The sequence below is a fragment of the Triplophysa dalaica genome, chromosome 7 (assembly GCF_015846415.1).
Source record: "Triplophysa dalaica isolate WHDGS20190420 chromosome 7, ASM1584641v1, whole genome shotgun sequence".
Taxonomy (NCBI): domain Eukaryota; kingdom Metazoa; phylum Chordata; class Actinopteri; order Cypriniformes; family Nemacheilidae; genus Triplophysa; species Triplophysa dalaica.
Genome location: NC_079548.1, coordinates 9,332,047 through 9,355,852, shown reverse-complemented (window position 1 = coordinate 9,355,852; position 23,806 = coordinate 9,332,047). Strand labels below are relative to the sequence as shown.

Genomic DNA, 23,806 nt, shown 5'->3' with positions numbered 1-23,806 from the left:
AATTTAAAATCAAAGGTTATATCTGTTACTGCCGTAACAGTTAATGGGCAAACGCTTCACACTTGTGTTACAACTGTGTAATATTTTATAACACACTTCACCGGTTAAATAACTCTTTAGGGTTTACACTCCTAAGCATCTTCTGATGTGCCTTGCTATTTCTGTGGAAACCCTTAATGACAGCCTGCTGTAAAGGCTATTACAAGGGTGTGTTGTGACAAATACTTGTTTACCATTCATTTCCCTCGCACATACATATCGATTAACATTAGGAAGAGTGGAGCAGGAGCGAAAAAATGCAATTATTCTCCTTTATGTACAAAGAGAATCCACAAAACAAATGTTATAATGCAAAGAGAAACACAAAATGGAGTTATCTGTTCAATTATCAGAGTTCAAAAAGGACATGAACACACTTTAATCACGGTCAATCGATGTTACTCTTGCATTTAACACAAAGGTTTGTTCTACATAAAGGATAACATCTCAAACCTCTATTGTTTTAACACTTAAGCCAATTGTATTCTTTATCCCCTGACCACATAAATGTAATCCACACATAAGGTTTTAAGAATTGTTAAAGCAGGGTTTGATCAAACCTTTCATACCTACTGAATCTGTCAATACTTCAATTTCAAATTATTGTTTACTCTGGCGAACACAAACACACACCAAATAAAAATTCAAGGAATAATAAGTACACAGTGCTCATGTCTATTTCATATTTCTTTTTTACTTCTTTAAGGTTAGCAGAAAGTGTGTTAAATGAACATTATATAAAAAGGCTCAACATTAATGCAAATCCATCATGATCTCTCGAAAACAGAAAAACAAAATATAACAAAGTAAAGGTCAGACGTTTTTGTACCAGACACAATGCTAACAAAACAATGCTTAAGTCGAGTGGGTAGAGACACGGAGACAGACTAGATGAGAGAAGACTGTCCATTTGTTTTTAAAACATCTCACAAGAATAAACATTATTATGGTCTGCGTATTTTAACTATTTAGCAAGATTTTATTAGAAAGTGCATTCCATCCATTGATGGAGAAAGGAGAGGATCAGACATATGTAATGCAATGCCTAAAAATGATTGACAGCCACCTCCATAGGTATCAATGGGCCGAAATACGTCTTACATTTTGTGACGTAAGTGATCAGTGTCTGATTCTCCCCAGTTTCCATCTTTCACACACTGAACGTGATTATTCTTTTCAGTTGCTTTTGTCAACCTTTAACTTGGCAGTAAAGTGCAGAGGACAGTCTATGAGAATGAACAAAATCACACAATCGATAGTCTGATTGACCAATTGCTTTCTCTGTGCCGCTATATACTGTTACACCTAACCAAACAATTTTTACAGACAAACTTTTATCAATCTGCATGATAAAGTATCATGTACCAGGAAAACAGAGCAACTAAAAAGCAGCTTTTGATACCAGCACCACAAAGAGATATACACATACAAACAGTCCTGCCCTACATTCTGTTTGAATACATTAGAAACAAACCTTTTCCATTATTCCAACCCATCACACACTCTCGCACACATACACATCACCTAAACATACAAATTCCATTTCCTCTTAAAAATTCTCACAGAGTAAGTTTATCTACATTATACAAATAAAAATATTGGTTAAGTGAGTTAGATCATACATAGCACATACAGTAAAATAATGAATCATGGTTTTCCACTTTAGTTGCAGTCCTCCAATAACACATCACAGCATTGGTCTTTCTTAACAGTCTCAACCTCCGACTGAACACGCCAGAGAGCTACAGGCATTGTCCAGTCAGCACAATTTCATAAAAAGAAAGAAACTCCAATATTGGAATAAAATGTCAACAACAACCACAATCAGGCGACAGAAAAGTTTCAGTCAAACTGAATACACTGAGTTTAAGTGCTGCATACTATGTTTGAATGATAATCCATGTATGTTTGTCAGTATTTCACTTCGTAGAGTATTTTGTGTGATAGGGAAGACCTGCATTTCTAAAGAGGTTATACTGCATTTTGTAAAAATGATTTTAATTGGTGATTTTGAAATGTAGACCTTTGACCTGTGAATGTTTGAACCCGTAGAACCTTTGCAACAGCAGCTGAGTTGATAAGAGACAGAAAAAACATGTTTGTGCCATTTCAAATTGAATGACAACTTTTGATCATCGTGATACACAACCAGAGTTTAAAGTTAGATGAATCGGAGTAATGTGTCGGGTAAGTGATGTGTTTGTAATTTTGGAGTTATTCGAGTTCAGTCGTCTAACAATCCAGTTTGGTCATGAGTCATCAGTTTTAAATCTTCCTCAAACACGTAACACAATCCACCAAGAGTTCCTCCCGTTTTTTCTTGTGTGAACAAGACAAGTGTGTAATGCAGAAATATGTCTGTCTGCTCCAATGAGCACCTGATATGAGCTGCATTAGGGAATATGTGTTAGTGGTGCTGTTGAGCGGCACCCTGTCGCAGGTACACGTCCTCATGTGCGCAATGGTTTATTGGCTCGCTCTTAAAAAGAGCAGGAGGAGGGGGCAGGACAGAAGACTGCACTGAAACCTGCTGAGGGGTGTGGGTCGTCATGGGGGCGTGTCCTGTGTGATGGACCGGCATGTGACTGTGCGCAATGTGATGCTGTGCGGGTGCAGCCTGCAGGTGCAAATGAGATAAGCCATGTGTGGTGACCACCCTTTGTGGCAGGAGCCCAGTGGCAGGACTGATCATTCCAGGACCTACTTGCGCAATGGATGGCGATAACTGAGTGGGTTGGGCCGGGCTGGGGGCGAGGCCTGATGACGAGGGCGTGTGGCCTGTGAGGTGAATTGGAAGTGCCATGGTGGCAGGCTGAAGGCTCACCGGGCTGGTGACCCGAAAGCACTTCTCTTTGTGGGCCTTGAGCATGTTGGAAAAGCGAAAGCGCTGCCCACAGATATCACAAGGGTACGGCTTTTCTCCTGTGTGTGTGCGGCGATGACGCTTCATGTTGGGACGACTGGTGAAACTCTTGCCGCATATTTCACAGATGAATGGCTTCTCACCTGCAAAAAAATTTTTTTATAAACGATACATGAAACAATGATTAACAGCTTTTTTTGTCTGGCATTGAGACTACATAGCCAAAACAGAAGTTGAGTGAGCATTTGTGGAAATATTAAAGGGGTCATATGACTCAGCTAAAACAAATATTATCGTTTGTTATATTATGGTATCGTGTAAACAGGATCTAAAGTTAAAAAATGCTGTATTTCCACATACTGTGCAAGTTTGTATCTCTGAAACGCACAGATATTTACAAAGCTCATCACTCTGAAAAGCAAGGTGTGCTATGATTGGCCAGTAAAACAGTGCGTAGGGATTGGTCGAATACTGCAAGCGTGTGGGGTGTGGTTACACAAGGCATTTCAAGCAGGTCTGGGTGAGCATTCATATTTTGTTTAGACACTAAAACTTTTGTCTTATACAAAAAAGATACAGAATAAGTTTTAAAGGGGTCATATGGCGCAAATATGTGTTTTTCTATTTCGTTTGCAACTTTAAATGAAACATCTGACTTTTTAAATGTATAAGTGCTATATCAGGAATCTGAATCTACAAACTCTGAAAAATGACAAATCAGTAACTTTGTTTATTTGACCCTATCTCTGCAAGCCTGTGAGAAAACGAGCCATTCAGGTTTCGCTACCCTTCTGACAGAGGAAGGGCTGTACTGAATAGCATTTTTTTTAGTAATCAACATTGAATATTGGAAAGAGGGATATTAATAATATTATTCAGAGGGAGGGGGCTGAACATATTCTTCTCTATATTAAAGGCAGGAATCTCTGTGTCTATCTTTCTGTTTGAAGTTTTATAAGAACCATTCATCCAATGGACTTCATGCTTGGTTGGTGTGTTGCTGCGGACCCACGGGAGTGGAGTGTCGCATTTTGGTGCAAAAAGGACACGCGACATGTTCAGAATTAATAAACGTTTAATAAACTACAGAACAGCGCGAGCCGGAAACAACATGCCTGACATTAAAAGAAATATAATATGCCAATAAAAACAAAACAGATCTATTTCAGTTTCTGTATTAAGATAATTTAGAAAAAGATTTGGAGTTTTTTTTATTGTTGTTCAGGTGCTAGCGTAGTTTGATTGTCAACTGCGCTGGAGTGCAGATTTAAATGCATAACATGGAAACTGTTTAACTGTTACAGACAATAAAATTTGTTTTTCAATGATAAATTAGATATATTTTGTTTCCTTTCTTACGTTAGTTTAGAAAAATGTTTGATTGCACTGCACCAGAGACACGGATATTTCACGCATGAAAGAAATGAGACTGTTCAAATTTCTCATTCTGTCACCCTTAAGAAAAAACTTTGGATACGTGTGACAGGTTTGTCGGACATCACAAAAAGCTTTGTGTCATATTTCCAAATATCTCTGTTTAAAAGAAGATATGTCTGTATACCCAAGAGTTCACAAACTGCTTTTCACTTTGGGTATCTCATTTCCAGGCTTGCCAGTGCTTCAAAGAAGGCTGGGCTTCAAACGTGGTGTGTTATTACAGAGAACATGTAGACAATTTTAGGAGTGTCTAACCAAAAGGGTTTAACTGTCTCTTCAACACAGAGATTAGAGCTGTAGGATACATGAAAAACTTCAGAAAGAAGAGCAAACGATGATGTACAACTAAATAATTATAAGAACAAAGTAATTATTATTAAAAAAGACTAGTTAGTCCATTCATTTTTGGCCGGAGAGCAAATAATAAATGTCTTCAGTTTTACAAGTTTGGTGTTAGAAGTGTGCTTTAAAGATACACTTTGAAAATATTTTTTTTCAAAACATATGCATCATGGCATTTTGTAATTGCATGTTTGTGCACCTCACCTGTGTGCGTCTTCATGTGCTCATCAAAATACTGTTTCATGTTGAAGTCTTTCCCGCACCATTGGCACATAAACTGCTTGTGTCCTATGTGAATGCTCATATGAGACCGCAGCTGGTATTTATACTGGAACCTCTCATCACAGTTCTGAACACACAGAAATAGACAGCGTGGGTGGATGCTGTTTCAGCCTCACATCAAATCAGAGCCAGACTGAAACAACCATGTGTAATAGGACCACAATAACCTGTCATTTGGGTTCATAACATCTGTCATTAAGAAACTATTTTTAGGAAACAGGCCAACCCCACTGGCACACAGGATCTCTCTTCACTACATCCTTAAAAAAAATTACAATGCCCCACCCTGACCACCCTCATGGGATGTCCACCCCATAACAGTTGACATAGAAAAGGTGCCACAAAGGAGTAAACTCCACAAAGATTTCAGTACAGATGGACATTGTCTGTTCTTGTTTAGAATTGGTTCATATAAATACTGGAATCTAATACATTTTACAAGAAGTTGAGATAATGAATGTCTATTTAGCAAAATACTAAAATACTCTGACATCACGTTATGTTTATTGGCTGCACATAACTAAGTTAGCATACTTGAAGATTACCATTTAAGCCAAAATAACAGATATAAAAAACAACTTCCTAATATAAATGTATGAGTACACAAAGGTCTTGCCACGGACACAAACTTCTTTCAGAAAGGTCCAGTCTGATGGCGACACTGGTTAAAAAATACGTCCAACGATTTTGGCAAACAGAAACGCAACAAACATTTCTATGTACTGAACAAGCTTACACCTTTATTCTCTGTCTTATTCAAACATATAGAAATACAGTGTTTGCACATGTCAAAATTCTGCAGTGGACATGGGGTCTTACAGTGTTCCGGTAAAGCAAACACCAAATATGACGGAACAGAAAAAATAAATATGGAGAGAGTCATATTTATATTTATCATTATTTGTTTAATACGGTGAGTTTCAAATAAAGTGTCAGCCAGCCATTAATTCACATCTAGAGTAGACACAGAAACTCACCATTAAGAGAGTGAGCGAGAGTGTGTGAGAGAGAGAGAGAGAAAAAGAGAGAGAGAGAGAGAGAAAAAGAGAGCGAGAAAAAGAGAGAGAGAGTGTGTGAGAGAGAGAGAGAGAGAGAGAGAGAGAGCGAGAAAAAGAGAGCGAGAAAAAGAGAGAGAGAGAGAGAGAGAGAGAAAAGAGAGAGAGAAAAAGAGAGAGAGAAAAAGAGAGAGAGAAAAAGAGAGAGAGAAAAAGAGAGAGAGAAAAAGAGAGAGAGAAAAAGAGAGAGAGAAAAAGAGAGAGAGAAAAAGAGAGAGAGAAAAAGAGAGAGAGAGACAGACAGAGGACCAGGTCTGATCTTGTTTAATACTGAAAGGGCTTATAATGGTAAAAAATGGCTTATTGAACATTATTTTACATGTTTTGTTTTAAATGAAGACTAAAGACTTAAATGGACAGTTCATAGTTCACATTCTGTCATCATTTACTTACCCTCAAATTGTTCCAAATCTGTATAAATTGCCATAGCTGGAAAAGTTATAATGCCATTCGAAAGTGAACCAGAACTGTTTGCTTTCCTACATTCTTAATAATATCTTCTTTTGTGTTCAGCAGAACAAAGTAATTTTCAAAATACGGTAGTCAATGGTGGCCAAGAACTGTGTGGTTACAAACATTCGTCCAAATATCATTCTTTGTGTTCATCAGAAATTCATTGAATTATGACAGAGTTTTCATTTTAGATTGAACTGTTCCTTTAAGATTCTTTCCTTTTTTCAGCGCTTTATACAATTCGTGTGTTTTGCTCATACCTCACAACGAAAGGGCTTTTCTCCTGAATGCTGGAGTGAATGCACTTTCAGGGACATGCTGCGCTTAAAAGACTTTCCACAGGTTTCACAGGTAAATGGCATGTCCTTTGTGTGAGCTAGAGACAGACAACATCAGCTGTATTACACACAAATATGTTTCTGTATTGTATATGTAATTAAATAACTGTAAAGCACTTACAAATCTCTCTGCATATAAAGCTATCAAAAATATTTTATCATATAAACGCTATCTTTAAGTATTCAGTAGGATGAAATTGAAGTGTGCCTGTGTAAACAGTTACGTACCGACCATGTGCTTGCGGACATGGGCCATGGTGTAGAATTTCTTCTCACAAATCTCACAGGCAAATTTCTTCTCGGCAAAGCCATGAACAATCTTAATGTGCTCATGGAGGGACCACAGCTTCTTAAAAGACTTGTTACATGACACACACTGGGAAAACACACAGATACACACAATGGATTGTTTTGTACGTACATATGTAGAAGCAGTGGTGCTAAAGCTGGCTGAAGTCTCCACCTGCTGGTCAGCACTTACATTGGCAGGTAATAAATGTTCAAAACCTCTCATGGCCTCAAAACTTTCAAATCTACTGGCTTACTGATGTAGAACCATACATTCATCGCTGACTATATGTGTATATAAAACATTTGTTTACATCATAATTGGAAAATATTGTCTTTGAAGAATATTTTTTTTATTACCTGAATGTTCTTCTCACAGTCTGTCTGCTGATGCAAAGCAAGTTCACTTTCCAGCACAAACTTCTTCCCGCACTTGTCACAGATCTGCATGCGTCTGTGCGTGACATTCATGTGTTTCTCCAGGTACCAGCGAGAAGTAAATACACGTGGACATTTTTCACACGCTAGCGTCTCTTTCTCCTCGCCCTCTCCCTTGGGCCCTACCGTTTTTCCTGAGGCAGAGGAGGCTGAGACTTTTGCTTTCTTGGCAGATCTACGCTTTTGGAGCGGGGCCGCAGTTGTTTTCCTCCGCCCCCTCGTTGTCATGCCGGTGGTCGCTGTAGCTGCACATCCTTTCAATGTTGCAGTTACACGCCGGCTATTGCGTCGCGGCGAAGCAGCCGCTCGACCCCTGTTTCCCCGTTGTGCTCTTGTTTGGCAACTGTTGTTCTCCTCTTCCTCGTCTTCATCCTCATCCTCCTCTTCCAGAGACTCCTCTGCACTGTCGTTGTCATCTACGCTATCATCTTCCTCGGTGTCATCCTCCTCCTCTTCTTCTTCCTCCTCATCCTCCTCCTCACTGTTGCTTTTATGATCTCCCACAGTGCTAGGACTCTCTGCGTCGTCTCCCTTGGACACGTGTAAAGTCTGATTATTCAGGTTGACCTCCACGATGATCTGCCCTGGTTTAATCTCGCCCTCCAACCCTGCTCCTTCTTCACCTTCGGAATCTTCCGACGTCCCCCCATTTCTGCTCCGCGGCACCCCCTTCAATGCAGACGTGGCAGAGTTTTCCCTGTAAAACTGTTGAGTCTGGGCGGGATGAGGATTTATCTCAGAGGGCATCAGTGGGTCGGGTCTAATGGCCATCGTGTTGTCGATGACCACCGAAAAGGGTTTGGCCGCAACGTCTCGTTTGTAAAGTTTGGCTGAAAGCTCGGCATCAGGAGTCAAGGTGTTGTGGAAGTAGGTTTGAGGGGGTTGGGTCATTTGTGCCTCCTCCTGAGACATTGTCTCTGGGCCAGACACCGCCTCTTTAAGTGTCAGGCTTGCCGATTTCATCTGCAGCAGTTTGCTCGAGTGGCTGCGTTTTAAAATGTTCAGTCGGATTGTTTTACTCTTGAAGTTTCACACAAACCACTATTTCCTGTGAAGGAGATACAGGGAGCAACGTACCCCTCCTCCCCAGTGAATGAGAGGAGGGCAAGACAAACTAGAGGGGGGAAAGGCAAACGGAAAGAGCGGAATGGGGACAGACCCCAAAACAGTTAGCCAAGCCCAAGTTGAGCCTCCATGGCTTTGCTATGGCGTAAAAAAGAAAAGCAGAATTTTGATTTGCTCTCAAAGTTCTAACATGAAGTGTGTCTTGCTGTGCAATTTTCTTTGCTTCAGATCTGTGTCAGTCTCAACAGCGCCTCATTTCATTTGCAAAGGAACGGCGGCAACTCTTCTGCGATCTCTTCTGTATCAGACACAAAAGCTGCCTCCTCTATGTCTGAGTTTTGACGGCGTCTCCGCGCCGCCGGCTTCACCGCTCTGATCTAGCAGTCATTATCAACGGATTCAAATCAGCACCCTGCAGCCAGACACTACCTGAAAGAGAACAAGACACAATGTGACGGGTTAGAAAAGGATTAAAAAGACAATTGAGACCAATTATTATGGCAGTCGATGTTTAATTATGTCCATCAAATTGGGTTGAGTGAACCACAACCGCTACCATTGAAACAACATGAGTTGGATGAAAACATAACGAAGAACGTGTAAGATACCGCACATCAAAGTAACAGCCTTAGCCAGTCCAGTCAATGCAGTAGTAACAGTCATCTAGTTTAAACTTCTTGTCTTCAAATCAGGTGTCAAACATCCTTTAAGATGTGTGTGTGTGTTTGTGTGTGTGTGTGAGCGAGAGAGAGAGAGAGAGAGAGAGAGAGAGAGAGAGAGAGGGAAAGAGAAAGAAAAATGAAACTGCAGCCTGGTTAAGGTGTTGAGATCTAGAATCTTACTACTAATCAGATACACACATCAAGCCACAACCGTTTCGCTTCTCTGTGTAAGCGTATGTGAGCAGCTTAAATTTAAACCACATAAAGCTCAGTAAACACACACACACACACACACAAATATTGCACATGTTCTCACACATTATCCTATTCTAACCTATATCGTACAACAAGTTGAGATTCGATGATATAGACAGAATTTTGCCAATTTGAAACACTTTTTTTAAACTGATACTTAAACCGATTTTTCCAGCTAAACAAAATGTAACTTACATTGTTAAATTTGAACAGTTTTGGGTGAAATTATAAACAAAATTATTGAATTAACAGCATTCTTCACCCAGAAAGGAATATTCTATAATCATTTACTATTTACCATAATAATATGAATAAATTACCATCATGTCATTTCAAACCTGTTCGACTTTTTATGCAGAGCACAAAGATATTTTAAAGATTGTTGGCAACCAACCAACATGGCCCTCATTGACTTCCATTGTATCAGACATTTCTCCAAACATCCTCTTTTGTGTTTCACAGAAGAGTCATATAAATGTTTTGAACCACATGAGGTTGAAAAAAATTCTAGATTTTTGGGAATCCCTTCCAGCCACAAATAGCATTGAACGAATTTCTGTGACAAAGTGACGTGAGCAACAATAAAATATATAACCCCACAGAACTGAAACAAACACAACTAACTACCCAAGCTTTTCATGTGTGATTCTTCTATATAATTCTCACTCTACAAACGAGACACATTCAACCGACAACGGGAACCGTTACACACTCAAGAACCAAAATGAGACCACAAGTTTCAGTGTGAGTGATCCGACTGTGCATTTGTGTGCGAGCACTCAAGGAATCCATGATCAATGGCTCCCGCGCACCCTTACAACAGTGATGCTGTTAACCCCATTAAGGTGAAAACAGACCCCACCTTATATTGTGAGTCAGCATGGTCAAAAACAAGACAACAACAGCCACAAACAGGAAAAATAGCTCTGTTTATCCGCTCTACTCTCAACGGCACCAGCCTTGACTTCCTGAGTATCTTTTAACGTCTCTTCTGTGTATGCGTGTGCTAAGCCTGCTTGCTCGTGTGAACTGCACAAATGTTTCCATTAAATACGCACTCTACTTCAATAATATTTCATTGTACAGCTCTGAAAATCACCACACTGACATGACATCAATTACATGTTCGTTTCAAGCCTTGTGACCACAGAGATAATCACAGTCTGGTTATAGAGCTGCATGTCGAGACACGTGACTCGCATTCATCTACATCTTAAATAACGGCAGACGTATTTCTACCAAGTCCAGCCGACTCGTCTGTGCAATTCACAGATAAGATTCAGCACCGATTTTAATTCTTTTCTTGAGAGTTAGACATGACAATATGGTGGCCTTTCACTGCCCGAGTGCTGCACAGGTGCAACCCCAGTTGTTGCAGCCAGGTGAAAGCAAATCTTTAAAACCAAGTATACTTTGGAAAACGTCTGGTAATCATGGTCTGCTCTGTTCCTAAAGCTGCATGAGAATGTCTAGATGAAAAGGACTTAGTTTTATCTCATTGTAGAAAATGTTATTGGACATGGATGTGTATAGTGGGTCATATTAGGAATGTATGCACTGTTTAAAACAAGACTATCATCTGTATAAGTAGTGTGCATTTGAGGGTGGGTTGTCATTTAATTGAGGACATGATGAAAGAGTTAAACAAGTTTCTCAAATGTACAATCAAAAAGAAGAAAGTGGCTAAGGTATGTTTCATGTAAAGGTTCATGTTACATTTATAGAACAAAGACCAGATCTTTAAAGAGGTGTTTCTTTAACAAAAATAACTTTGATTGCATAACACCATTACTATTTGAATATGAATACAGACCTGTGTAAAACAGTGAAGCATGACATCCTGTGAGATAATTATGCTGCAGATTGTCCATATCGAACAACTGTCACACAACAAAAGTTTACACTACCAATCCCACCAATACAAATAAAACCATATGCAGATCATCAAACACCTACACACAGGTAAACACAAACCCACACAATACAGCCATATGCACACACCTCCACCTTTCTTCCTGTGCGCTTTGAAACTTTCTGAGAACTGGAGAGCGCAGGCTATGTGACCACATGATGGGTGCATAGGGGGTCACAACTTATAGTGCAAGCATGCGGTGGAGTTTTAAGAAGGTAGCCAGGAAAGTTATAACACATCGGTATATACCAAACAGAGCTACTTCAATTCCACTTCAAACATCCAGCATGCACGTTTGCGTTCTTTAGCCTCCTTTAGGTTGGTGCAAACAAGCTTCCAGTACAATCCTCAGCTTGACTCTTTTGGCATGCAAAATAAGGACATACCGCCCAGCCTTTGTTTCAAAACAATATGCATATGTTTATTATATGCATACTACCACAGAAAAAAAAAGAGATTAACAACTTGTTCCGAGTTGTGAATTGAGTGCATGGTCTATGCACCCATCGGAAGGACGCTTCACATCAGGTTCTCAAGCAGGTCTTCAATTGCTGCAACACAGTGTCTAGACACTTTTAAAGAGGATATGAAGTTTAAACGCTCTACTTTACTTTATTCAGACATGCACAAGAACGCAAGGTCAATGGGTTTGGATTTAATGTGGAACACATGGATAATAAATCTCGAATGTGATCTGGTCCCCTGTCAGCGAAGAACAGATCATGATATCAGGGCACATGCTAAAGTGTCAAAGACAATACCCACATAATTAAATGTTTCTCACTCAAAGACAGACCGTTGTAGCTGAAGTTTTACAATACCTCAGGCTGCTCTTCTCATCACCGTGAACAAGTCAGACGATGATAGCGGTGACTAATCCTGGGTTTCCTCGCACAAAAAAAGCTAGCTGCTTTGATGTGGGTGACAATCACAGAATCAAAATCTCTACAACCAGGCAAATGACTCGACTAAAGCTTAAATCGTGCAATCAATCGTAACAGAGAGTTAGGAAGTTGTACTTATCATACCAGCATTTCACCTTTTTCTGTCAACCACAAATAAAAAAAACTGATTTGATTTCTAATTCAGTCAACAAAACCACTTCAATTCACTTTAATCTCTATGGTTTATTTGGCAAAGAAAATAATATGTCATGGTCACATCGGCACGTCTAGTGAACAGGAAATAGTGCACTATGTGAAGTTAAATATTAGTTTGAGCATGCTAAAATAATTCTCAAATTGTTAAATAAAATGAAAACATTTGATGTCAACAACTCAATTCCAATCTCGTCATCTTTTACTTGATCCTCACACCAAAACAAATTTCCCCTTCCTGTTGTTCTCGTCATCTGTCCCATTCTCCATCATTTCTGACCTCGTGTTGGCCTTGATCTGAACACCAAATCTGCAGACCACATTTTAATTATTCAATCCAAAACATAATGACCCTGTCAGAACTGAGAATCTACAAACTTAAACACTTTCTTAAAAGACTGAGATGTTCCTTGAGTGCTGTTATGCAACTGTATTAACCACAAAAAAGATGAGTCACACACTAACTTACCCACTAAGACAAACCCTTCAATATGGGTAGTAAAGTATTTCTAACTGTTGTTTCAAACACAAGAAGACCCACCAAAAACTCTCACAATAGGTTGTGTGCAGTCACGTGGTTTTTATGACGTGTGAGGCACGGCTGGAGGGCAGAAAGTGATTTTCCTCTAATAGGAATTCACTTTCACAAACTCAAAGTACCTATGTTGTACCTATGTAGCTCTGTATAAATATTTTCTTTGTTCTGATAGACAAAGATGTGATAGAGTAAGATATAATGCTTATAACCAGACAGATTTTGCCAAAAATGCCCCAGAACTGTTTGCTGTCCTACTTTCTTCGAAATGTATTATTTTGTGTTCAACAGAAGAAAAAAATTGTTAAAGTACTTTTTCCTAATATGGGAGTCAAGGGGGGGGGGCAAAATCTGTCTGGTTATAAGCATTCTTCCGAATATCTTTCTCTGTGTTCATCAGAACAAAGAAATTTACACAGATTTGGGACAACTCAAAGGTGAGTAAATGAAGACATCATTTTCATTTTTTGGTGAAGTATCACTTTAAGCTACACAGAGATTTTCTACAGCAGGAAATACAGCACATGTGCATAGATGCCTGCCTAAAGTAACCAAGATGTGTGGAAAAACAGAGTGACATCATTTTGAGGGCTATAATTGTCATTCAAATTACAAATCTTTATTTGCAAAATATGTATACTGACAGTGGGTCAAAAAAAGGTGTTGTTTTCTGCATAACACAATACCCACGAATAACCATGACTTTTCCTCGTTGTAATCTACCAAAACATTGCAGCCTGATTGTTATATTCGGTTTACCTTTATTATTTTATTTTTGTAATTGAGGAAGCCCAAAATTGATGATTACGGTTAATTGCCTACCTCTCATTACATTATTCCTGTCAATGAATCTGAGGAAGGTATCATTGAAATGTTTAGACCAAAGTTTTTCAAAGAAAAATTTAGGTATACCTACAACCAACCAACTATAAACAATTGACCTCCACACTTTCGTAACACAACCAGTCAGAAACTCTTGCAAACAAATCAAGATTCACCTCTCTAACAGTCACCCACATGTGATCTGAAAAAAACATATTTAATATTCTTGTCGAAATTCATGCCATCGCGGGAACAGAATAAAAGGCTACTTTTTTATATAAATGGGGACATTTCACAAATCCTAACCTAATCAAAGACTTCTGGGTAAAAGATGCCCGGCAGACATGCGACTCGAGTGGTGAAGGGACACATCACGACTTTGCCAATAGACCATTAATTTGTAAAACAATGTACCAATAATGTGTATGTGGGTAAAACAAATGGCAAGATTTCCTCGCTAGCAGCAACTTGAGCTAATGCCGCTTAGCAACGCTACAGTTTGAGAAGGGCCTAGCGCGCGCATCTACAACACCCCACCAAACTCCGACACCTCCACCACAATAAGGAGAATAATACAACAATACTGCGAAACGTTAGTTCGTGCACACCGCACTGTGGCCATATTTAGCGTAGTCGCCAAGGGTGTGGTGCAACTCATTTGCAAACAGTAACTTTTTGGGGGAAAGCAGCGCAAAGAAAGGGTTAACCTAAAGGATACATTGGTTGGTCGGGACGGCAGGCGTGCAGGCCGTTCGGCTAGCAGAGCTAATAGGCCAGTGCACATACAGTTGCGTGCGCTGGACTTAAGCTACCGCAGGACCTGATTTTGCCAAATTGTAGGACGCAATAGGATCAGTGACTTTTTGTGGTCACTCTGAAGAAATCTTGACGAAGAACATGCAACGACAACAGGATACGTATCCCTATGGTACATAGCAGGCTAACATCTTCGTCGTGGACGACTTTCACTTTTTACACCTTTAAAACCGCCCAGATTTATGTCGACTCCGGGCTTGTTTTCCGTTTCGTACGGTCCAGTCTGCGTGCGTTCTGCAAACTAACGTTACCATTTGCTATTCTCTTAAAGCGTCCGTAAGCACAACCGAATAAGTCGAGAAAACAATAATATTTTGACGACCCCTCTTCTTGGCGAACAAAAACCGAATAACTCGTGTCATGCATTGTTTGTCACTATGACAACATCGTACCTTCACAGGCGTCCAACGAGGATTTCCTTGTTGTTGTCGTTTTGCATATGGCGAACAACTGTCATCGTGCAAAAGTGTAAAAGCAGAAATTAACTTGTAACGTTAGCGAGCTCTTCGTTCGAGTACTCACCCGAGGCACGAGCGCCCTCTCCCTCATTCCGTGCACCTCAAGTTGAAGGGTTCGGATGAAACAACACCGCTCTTTATTTTCTTCGGACAAACTGCTCGGTGGCATGTGTTCTGAGTATTTGCGACGAGTTTGCATGAGCAGACATTCGTAAATAGTTTGGGGTTGAGGCTAAATTGTACCAAACCACCGCTGTTAACGTTTACAAGCCATCGCTACGTGGCTGGCCTAGGTTTCGCGCATCAACCATCCTCCTGGTTTATTCGAGGCGCTCGTGCCGCGCCGCTGTCTGTGGTGTATAAGCGCGCGTAGTATCGGTGTTTTTTCAGCTTCTCAAAGACCAGACAGCGTTCAATGCGCGCGCCCGTCTTCCTCCCTGCGGCGAACCACCTTGAATAAAGTGTCTTCTCTTGATGGAGCGCTTGTCAAATACAGTGCAGCAGAGACTGAGAGCTGAAGTTTGTAAGAAACAACCCAAATCATTTTAAATAACTTGTGTTTTTTATCGCTTTATTATTTCAGGCATACAGACAACTGAAGGGGTATCAGGATGAATTAAATGGTTTATTTACTGTACATTGAATAAAATAAGCCTCCTTATGCCGTACTATTAATTAGATATAGAGTAAATGTGAATTTCAATGGCTGTTCTTACCTGATATGTTTATGGGCGCATAATAAAAATAAAGTCATTCCTACTAAATATAAAATAACATTTATATTTAAATTGAACATTTTACCAAAAGTTGAATTGTCTGAAGGTAAATAAAACTGTATAAAATGTAACAATTTGGCACATATGATACACATTTTTTATATTCTCCGAAAGATGGCGACAAACGTGTAAAAAGAGGAAAGAAACAGTGACATCCTGTGGGTAGAGGTAGTTGAAAATGGTCAACACTGTGACCTTACTGATGTGTTTATGTTGCAGAATTACAACATTTCAAATATAACAACATAAGAGAGTTTACTTTGAAGTTATATTATTATAATTATTATATTATTATATAAGCCTTTTTTTATTCTGTTGCAAGCATCTTTCGGTGGCTAGTTCATGAATTTAGTTTCAAGAGGCAGTGAGAAAAGAACGAAAGACGATATAAAAAGATTTTGTACATGTTTTGTGATTTGGTGTCAAGTGAGCGGAGGGATGATGATTTATATAAGCACGGATGCACTCTGTTGGATATTAAAAGACAAACACAGATACGCTGCATTTAATGGTTTCACTCGTTGCCATTGTCGGAGGAACTCCCTAGGAAACACAGTAAAATAAATATAACGTTTTTGTATTCCACGTAAAAAGTAAGCCACGGGTGCTTATTATAAAGAAAAAAACTGCAGCTACCAGAAAGACATCACTCTGTGCACCAAAATAAAATTTCCTTTTGTAATAAAGCATACAAAGCATTTAAGTTTAATATAAATGAATCATTTATTTATCATTCCTTAATTAATTTGCCACTTGTGGATAGCAAGGGCAATTCTTCTGCAACAAACAATAACAAAACACTTTTAAACCAAAATGCAACACAGCCGGTCCTTCAGGTGCAATTGAGATCAAAAACATACAAAGTCTTTGTTACTGCTTATAAACATAGTTTAAAGTAGCTTTGTAATTGGTCTTAAAATTTGATCAATTTCTGTAAATGAAGAATACTCTGATTGAACTGAAATTGCTTATGGTTTTCAAACAAGGTCAATTCACATTGACATTTTACTATGTAAATACACATACACTCAAACCTTGTGTCCCTCTTTCTTATTCCTGAAACCACCTTGAGGCAGTCCGTAAAATATCCTCAGAAATTGAGAGAAAGAGAATGCTTGGAATAAAAGAGCGAAAAACAAGGTATTTTTGTCTTCTTGTTTGCCTATAGTCTGAATACAGAATTGCATTGATTCTACTGACATTACTGTAAAGAGACAGAAGGGATGTGTGTGTGTGTGTGTGTGTGTCCAGTTCCCCCGTTACTGCGGTAACTGAAGGAGAGTTCCCTGTCCGGCTGGCAGGTAGGTAACATTACGAGAGCGGCTGAGCTGGAAGGCGATGTCTTCAGCTGCCTCCAACTTTCTCAGCTCCACAAGACCGTTACCAGCCACTTCCAGAGAATTAGCGATCAACAGAGCAGCCTGGGAATCACCTTCAGCCGATATTATGGCGGCCTGCTTCTGCTGTTCAGCCTGAGAGACAAATACAGATAGAACGTTGCTTATGAAAACAACAGATAAATATCATAACGGGATTTCTTAAATTATTACTATTTAGTTTCTTTATTTAAATGTATTACAATCTATTTTCATGATGTAAATATTAAACTCAGAGTCTCTCTTACCTTTTCTACAACAAACCTGGCTCTCTCAGCCTCCTGCTGTGCAACCTGCTTCAACTCAACAGCTTCGGTGAACTCCTTTCCAAATGTTAGATGTGTCTGAAAGTAACATAACATAAGGGTGAGACACTGGAGAGGACAGAAGCTTTGAATTATAAACTAAAATAGGGAGAAGTCTTTACCAAGGAGACGTCATCAAGGATGAGGCCGAAGGTTGATGCCCTTTCTGTCAGATCCTCACTGACCTGCCTGGACACCAGCTCTCTCTGAGTAATAAGCTCACCTGCATCAAAACGGGCCTGCGGAAGCACACAAAAGCTTTCGTGTTAGTGTCATCTATTAAACTTCTGCCATCGAGTCCAAGCGACTTCACCAATACTCACCACTACAGACTTCAACACTTCAGTAGTGATGGAAGGAAGAACCCTTTCATCGTAGTCCTCACCAATGCTGGTGAAAATTCGTGGCAGCTGCGTTGCAAGAGGCCTAAACAGAATCCTGAGGGTGATGTTTACATTCTGCAAGTCTAACAAGGACAAAGACAGACCATTGGGCATAGTTAGAGGACAAAGATGATAAGCATAATGGAACTGACAGAGAATCAAAGAATAAAAGGAAAACATCAGAGTGAGAAATTAATAAATCTTTCTATATGATGTTATGTACCTTTGCTACCAGTAATGACAGGCACGTTGCGTGGACGGGACCTGCAGTCAAAGATGATTGGCTTCTGAACCCATGGTATAATGAAATGTGTGCCTTCCCCAACAACAATATCTTGCACACCTCGAAACCGGTCAAAGATGACTGCCCTGTGGCCTGCATCGACTAAAAGAAAAGAAACACACAGAGTTCAGCTTCAGAGTTACACGATCCTCAATATATATGATGCATTACTTGGATATAATAATTACCATTATATAGAGCAGAGTTAACGACACCTCCTCCAATAGCCAAGGCTAATCCCAATTTTCCAACTGACTCGAAGAGTTTCGCCATGGCAACAATGTGACAGTCCTGGTAAGAGAAGCACTTTTAGCGTGAATTCGGAAACAAAATGTAAGGCACACATTCAGTTCACTATATATCTACGATTACTGACGTTCAGGTGGATTTTATAAATGCATTGGATAATATAAAGATTCCGATCCGTAAGCCTTTGTCAAGCATGGAAACGACACTGACACGAATGAAATACGCCAGTGACACTTTGAGTAGTTTAGGTATGGTCACTGAAAAACCGTTAAAATTAAAATGATAAGATCGTACAGCTTCTTGGTTAAAAAGCTGGCATTAACAAAATAAACAATATCTGAAAAAAATGTGGATTCAAACTAATTCTGCACTAGTATCGGATTTAATTAAACTAGCTTGCTACACGCTAATGCTGAAATTCACATGCAATCATGCCTTGTCGCCAGCTTTACCTCTAAAAAACGCACTTGTCACGCTTGTTTCTCTTTTAACAAAACACAATATAAATATTTAGTTTTATGAAATAAAGCCGACGAAACCACGTATAAAAAATACTTTTTACAACGTGATCACTTACCCGCTGTGCTATTAGATCACAATGACCTACACCACTTGTGCCTGCGTAAGAAACACATGAACCAGAGGCGAACGAGCATGCGCATAACCTTGAACAAAGACTTCTCTGGTTGGATAAAGAGAAGCAGAAAGAAACGCCCACATGAGTATCAATGCATATGATTGCTGCTTTATGTACGAACTCTGTTTTTATTGAACTTCAACAAAGCTGACAAATTTGTTATTGAATGCCCTTTTTTATATAATTTGTTTGTATTTTTTTCTTCTTTTATATTTTGTATTATTATTTATCTTTCTCTTATTTTATATATTTCTTTGTTTATATTGTATAATTACAGTGTTTTTGTTGCATATATTAATCTCCAATAAAAAAACTAAAAAAACAAAAGAGTCAAAAAAATTGTGCTGTACAGCCAAATATTCTACAGTAAGTTACGTATAATGATAAACACAAAGAGACAGGGGTTAGGCAATTCATTACATAAATATGTTGAGATTCACATATAGAAAGTCTTAATCGTTTCTTAATATTTGAATGCAAAATAATTAACATGTATAACATAAATATATTTTCAAGAAGTAATACAAAGGCTTAGTTAATCGGTATTTACGCTTTTGAATATGAAATTAGCCAAAATTAAAAGAAAATAATAGTTTACTTTTATTTGATTAGATAAAACCAAATCTCACGTTTTTAAACCAAGAAAAAATGGTATCAATACTATTAATTTAGCAATCCACCTATGGGAAGGACATTCGTACCTGACCTCTGCAGAAGCATCCAATTGCACCAAGTCTGGCTTTGACAGACAGGATCGTGTGCCCTATGCCAGGTGAGGGCACACCCCCTCACCTAATGCATAAAGGCATCTGCATGTGCTACCTTTCCTCAGTGAGCATATTCGCTTCTCGTGCAACAAGCGGGGCTAAGTTGGTGATCTCTCCACGCTGTGCTTCACAGAACCGGGGTTATGAACAGTAACCTTTTGTTCTCTTTTATCATCATGTGTTCGAGATCCACCTATGGGAGATATGGACAGCTCCCCGGTTGCCCCATACACTCACAGCGAGGCTCCGAAAGCCAGAGGACGGTCACCTTAAAAGGCGATGCATGACATGTCACAATATAACAACCCACCTGGGCAGTGAGATATCCCAGTAAATGCATGGATGACATGTGGCAACATGCATACATAAACAAACCTGACAACACAACCAGATATGAACTCATGGTGTCAGGTTGAGAAGAAAATAACATGCTAGCAACAAGTATAACCCAGGCTTGCGGCCCTGACTAAAGAAGGGATATAGAGTATAATGCTCTTTAAAAAGCATTTGTCCTAAATAGGAAAACCTGCATGGCAGCCGCATGACCCTTTAACCTCCCATCCTCAACAGCGGAAAAAGAGCGGATAGCTCCACCACCTCATATGTATTAAGTATTAAGGCATAAAGGCCTGTTGTGTTGTCACGATATTAAACTTTGGTACCAGTCGGTACATTTCCAGCTATCATTTGAGCGCTGAAGTGTTTGAAAGTCTATCAAAGTCAAAATCAAAGACAGTTACTTACTCTGGCCAGAGAATGCGTTATCAGACAGAGAGGAGGGAACGCATAGAACAGCACTTGAGGCCATGGATAGGCTAGTCCGTCCACCCTGAGTGGTGAGTCCTTGTCCCATAGTGAGAAGAATATAGGACAATGGGCATTATCACGTAAGGCAAAGAGATCTACGGCTGCTCGGCCAAATCCCTGCCATAGAAGACCCACTGCCTGAGGGCCTGAGGGTGGAGAGTGGTTTCCCCCTCACTATAAGATTTGCGCCCCTGCTCAGAATGCCCGGGACACGGGTGGCTCGTGAAGACAGAATAAGCCACCTGCTCCATACTAACAGCTTGTGAGCTTGTGAGTGTGGAGCTTGGAGGGGCAAATTCCCCCTTGGCGATTAAAATATGTTATAGTAACAACAAATGATTTGAACCCATATAATTTCAAATTTTGTCCACACTGGATGCGGCGCGGTCTCTCCTGGCATGTCCGTTGTAGACACGGTGTTAATTAAATCTGTGTGAGACTGGTGTAGGGAGCTCTGTGGTGACACTGCTTGAAGATGTTTTCTCACAAGGTAATCCCCCAGCATGTGTTGTGTGGAGAACAGAAATTGGGTTGGATTGGGAAGAGAAATTGGCCTTGCCATTTTTGGCCCACAGCAGTGTGCATGGTACATGTGGACCGGGGGGGGGGGGGGGGTTGCGCATGATACCATGTCTTTTGCATTCACTTTTATAATACGTCCATCAGACCGGCCAAAGCGTCCATTCCGGCCCCATACGTTAGCGGCCCACCGGGAATATGCCCGGTACGCCAGATGGCCAGTCCGACCCTGCAGTAAGCTCATGTCTGTTAATATGTGGTACAAAAACATTGTTCACTGCTTGCATAGATACATATAAGTAATTTTAATAAACATATTTACTTAAGTTACATAACATAATGTGCATTTTTATTTTTTCATTAGTACTGTTGATGAATTCAGTGAAATTTGAGTTGAATAAACAGCATGTTAACACATGTGCAACTAGCTACCTTCACATTTAAATGCAGTATTGAGCACAAATTAAACAGGTAATTTGAATATTTTTTGACTGTTACAGGCAAAGATGATCACACTCATTAAAATCACGAAGGTAGTGACGGTGGTCAGCTGCGAGATGGCAGTATGTGGGGTTCAACGCCTGTAGATATAGAATAATTTGTTATAACAATAAATTGAAAAAAAAAGATTTGATTCATGTGATGTTTACTTGTATATGTATTAATAATGATTCATTTCATTTATTTTTTTACATCAAATTTACGTATTTCTTATTCATGTTTTTCCGTAAATAAAACATATTACATGTAGTTCATAGTAGACATTCATTATGTCATTGCTTCACTGAAAATGTATGCATACACATTTTTGTAGTCTGTATTTATGCATAGATGGCATATGACGATAAAATTACATTTAAAAGCCTATTTTAATACAATATATCATTTTCAGGAAAAAAAGTATTGGTGTGTACTTTTCAATAATATAGTGCACAAGTTTAGGTGTGGGCTAGCAATGCATTTCTAGGGTACACTTAATTGATAAGGAATAATAATTATATTCCTTGACAATAAAATCAGCAGTTCTCTCCTAATGGTGTGTTCAGACCAAACGCGAATTGCGCGTCAAGCGCGAGTGATTTACATGTTAAGTCAATGCAAAGACGCGATAGACCTACTTGCGGCGCGAATCGCGCGAATGAGGCGGCGCGAATGACGCGAATTGCGCGAATGAGGCGGCGCGAATGAAGCGAATTGCGCGGATGACGCGAATTGCGCGGATGACGCGAATCGCGCGAATTGAGCGTTCGCGTGATTCGCGCGATTCGCTCGAGTTGAAAAATCTGAATTTTGGCGAAAATTCGCGCCGCGTTAACCAATCAGTAGCTTGCTCTAGCAGTCAGGTGATTATGATGTTGCGAGGGGACGCAGAAATCTCAACAACAATGGAGGACAAAATCACCGTTGCTTTATGTGGATACCTGGAGCTGTACGATACATCTTACTTTTATCGAAACTGAAATAAAAAGGATTTTGCTTGGAAGAAAGTGAGTGAGGAGGTCGGACAATCTGGCAAGTTGTCAAAAACGATCTTTACACAATTTAAGCAATTTATCTATAAGGGAATGGAGCTGGCTGGCAGAAGCCCCTCCCATGACGCGAATTCGCGTCTGCATTGAAGTGAGTTTGACGCGCGAATGAAGCGAATTTGACGCGCGAATGAAGCGAGTAAACTAAAATGTTCAAGCGTCCAAGTACACGCGAATAGCGCGATTTATTCGCGCAATTCGCGTTCGGTCTGAACACAACAAGGCGAGATCGTCGAGCAGCTGCCTGACGTCTCATTGGTGAAGGCATTACTAACATGTTGCAAATAAAACTTATGGAAGGTAAAGTTGGCATTTCTGATGTTAATACATTTGTCTCTCATAACTTATGTTGTTGCGCTTGTTATTACGTAGCATGGTTAATCTCTGGCCCATGCACACTCCAGTACAGTAGGTGGAAGATATGCACCACAAACGTAATTTGCTTCCTTGCCATTAAAAGAAATCAATATGGCAGACAACGGCCGATCGCATTCATACTACACCCATTCAGGGAAAACAGTACGTACCTATTTATCCCCGTTGAGTACGTACTTACTAAAATTGATTACCTACTCATTGCGTATGCGATTTCAGAACCAGCCTTTGTGTTCTTTTTGAAGACTTTTCGAAGCCTGATGAAATCGGTATGAATGCGTGATAGATACTTCAAAATACATGTCTTCTAATATCTTCAATTGTTGCGTGTACCGAGCTGCAGCGGACACATTTGTGAATTAATTTACGTAGACCCATTGTGCAAGCTGTCTGTTTTTAATACCGTGTGGGTTATATACATGATCCTGCTGATTGAGCTGACATTCTTGACACACCAACCATACAAGAGAAAACATATCTCAACCGTCCAGGAAAAATGTCATTCAACCCGGAAAGCGTAGCAAAACGTTGTGCACCGGTACATGCCACGTAGAGCTTGAACGATTTGACTGCTCCTTCTTTCAAATCTCCCTCTACTGCTGCCGGCTAATCTCACCGATTGGTCCGCGCAGCGCCGCATGAG

The 23,806-nt window shown here is 39.8% G+C and overlaps 2 protein-coding genes across 3 annotated transcripts; both read right to left on the bottom strand.

Moving 5' to 3' along the window:
• Positions 1-713: 713 nt before the first annotated feature.
• On the bottom strand, positions 714-16,519 carry znf652 (zinc finger protein 652). 2 transcript variants are annotated; one of them, XM_056751873.1, is made up of 6 exons: positions 15,092-16,519; positions 7,458-9,029; positions 7,038-7,185; positions 6,732-6,847; positions 4,886-5,030; positions 714-3,045 (listed from the first exon to the last, which is right to left on the bottom strand). In XM_056751873.1, the coding sequence occupies exons 2-6, from the start codon at positions 8,496-8,498 to the stop codon at positions 2,447-2,449; spliced, it is 2,049 nt and encodes a 682-aa protein (XP_056607851.1). In that variant the 5' UTR covers positions 8,499-9,029; positions 15,092-16,519; the 3' UTR covers positions 714-2,446. The 2 variants fall into 2 exon arrangements, with proteins under 2 accessions (XP_056607851.1, XP_056607852.1); XM_056751874.1 differs by having other exon boundaries at positions 15,222-16,519.
• Positions 16,520-16,637: 118 nt separating this feature from the next.
• On the bottom strand, positions 16,638-19,211 carry phb (prohibitin). Its single transcript, XM_056751933.1, has 7 exons — positions 19,107-19,211; positions 18,469-18,571; positions 18,221-18,382; positions 17,938-18,080; positions 17,737-17,853; positions 17,558-17,653; positions 16,638-17,405 (listed from the first exon to the last, which is right to left on the bottom strand). The coding sequence occupies exons 2-7, from the start codon at positions 18,551-18,553 to the stop codon at positions 17,193-17,195; spliced, it is 816 nt and encodes a 271-aa protein (XP_056607911.1). The 5' UTR covers positions 18,554-18,571; positions 19,107-19,211; the 3' UTR covers positions 16,638-17,192.
• Between the last annotated feature and the right edge of the window lie 4,595 nt (positions 19,212-23,806).

Coding starts and splice junctions, on each gene's coding strand:
- phb (XM_056751933.1), bottom strand. CDS start 18,553: ATGGCGAAACTCTTCGAGTCAGTTGGAAAATTGGGATTAGCCTTGGCT. Junction 17,854..17,937: donor AAGTGTTGAAGTCTGTAGTG/GTGAGTATTGGT, acceptor GTGCTTCCGCAG/GCCCGTTTTGATGCAGGTGA. Junction 17,406..17,557: donor CCAGGTTTGTTGTAGAAAAG/GTAAGAGAGACT, acceptor TTTGTCTCTCAG/GCTGAACAGCAGAAGCAGGC.
- znf652 (XM_056751873.1), bottom strand. CDS start 8,498: ATGAAATCGGCAAGCCTGACACTTAAAGAGGCGGTGTCTGGCCCAGAG. Junction 5,031..6,731: donor AAAAGCCCTTTCGTTGTGAG/GTATGAGCAAAA, acceptor CTGTGTGTTCAG/AACTGTGATGAGAGGTTCCA. Junction 3,046..4,885: donor GCACATGAAGACGCACACAG/GTGAGGTGCACA, acceptor ATTTTTTTGCAG/GTGAGAAGCCATTCATCTGT.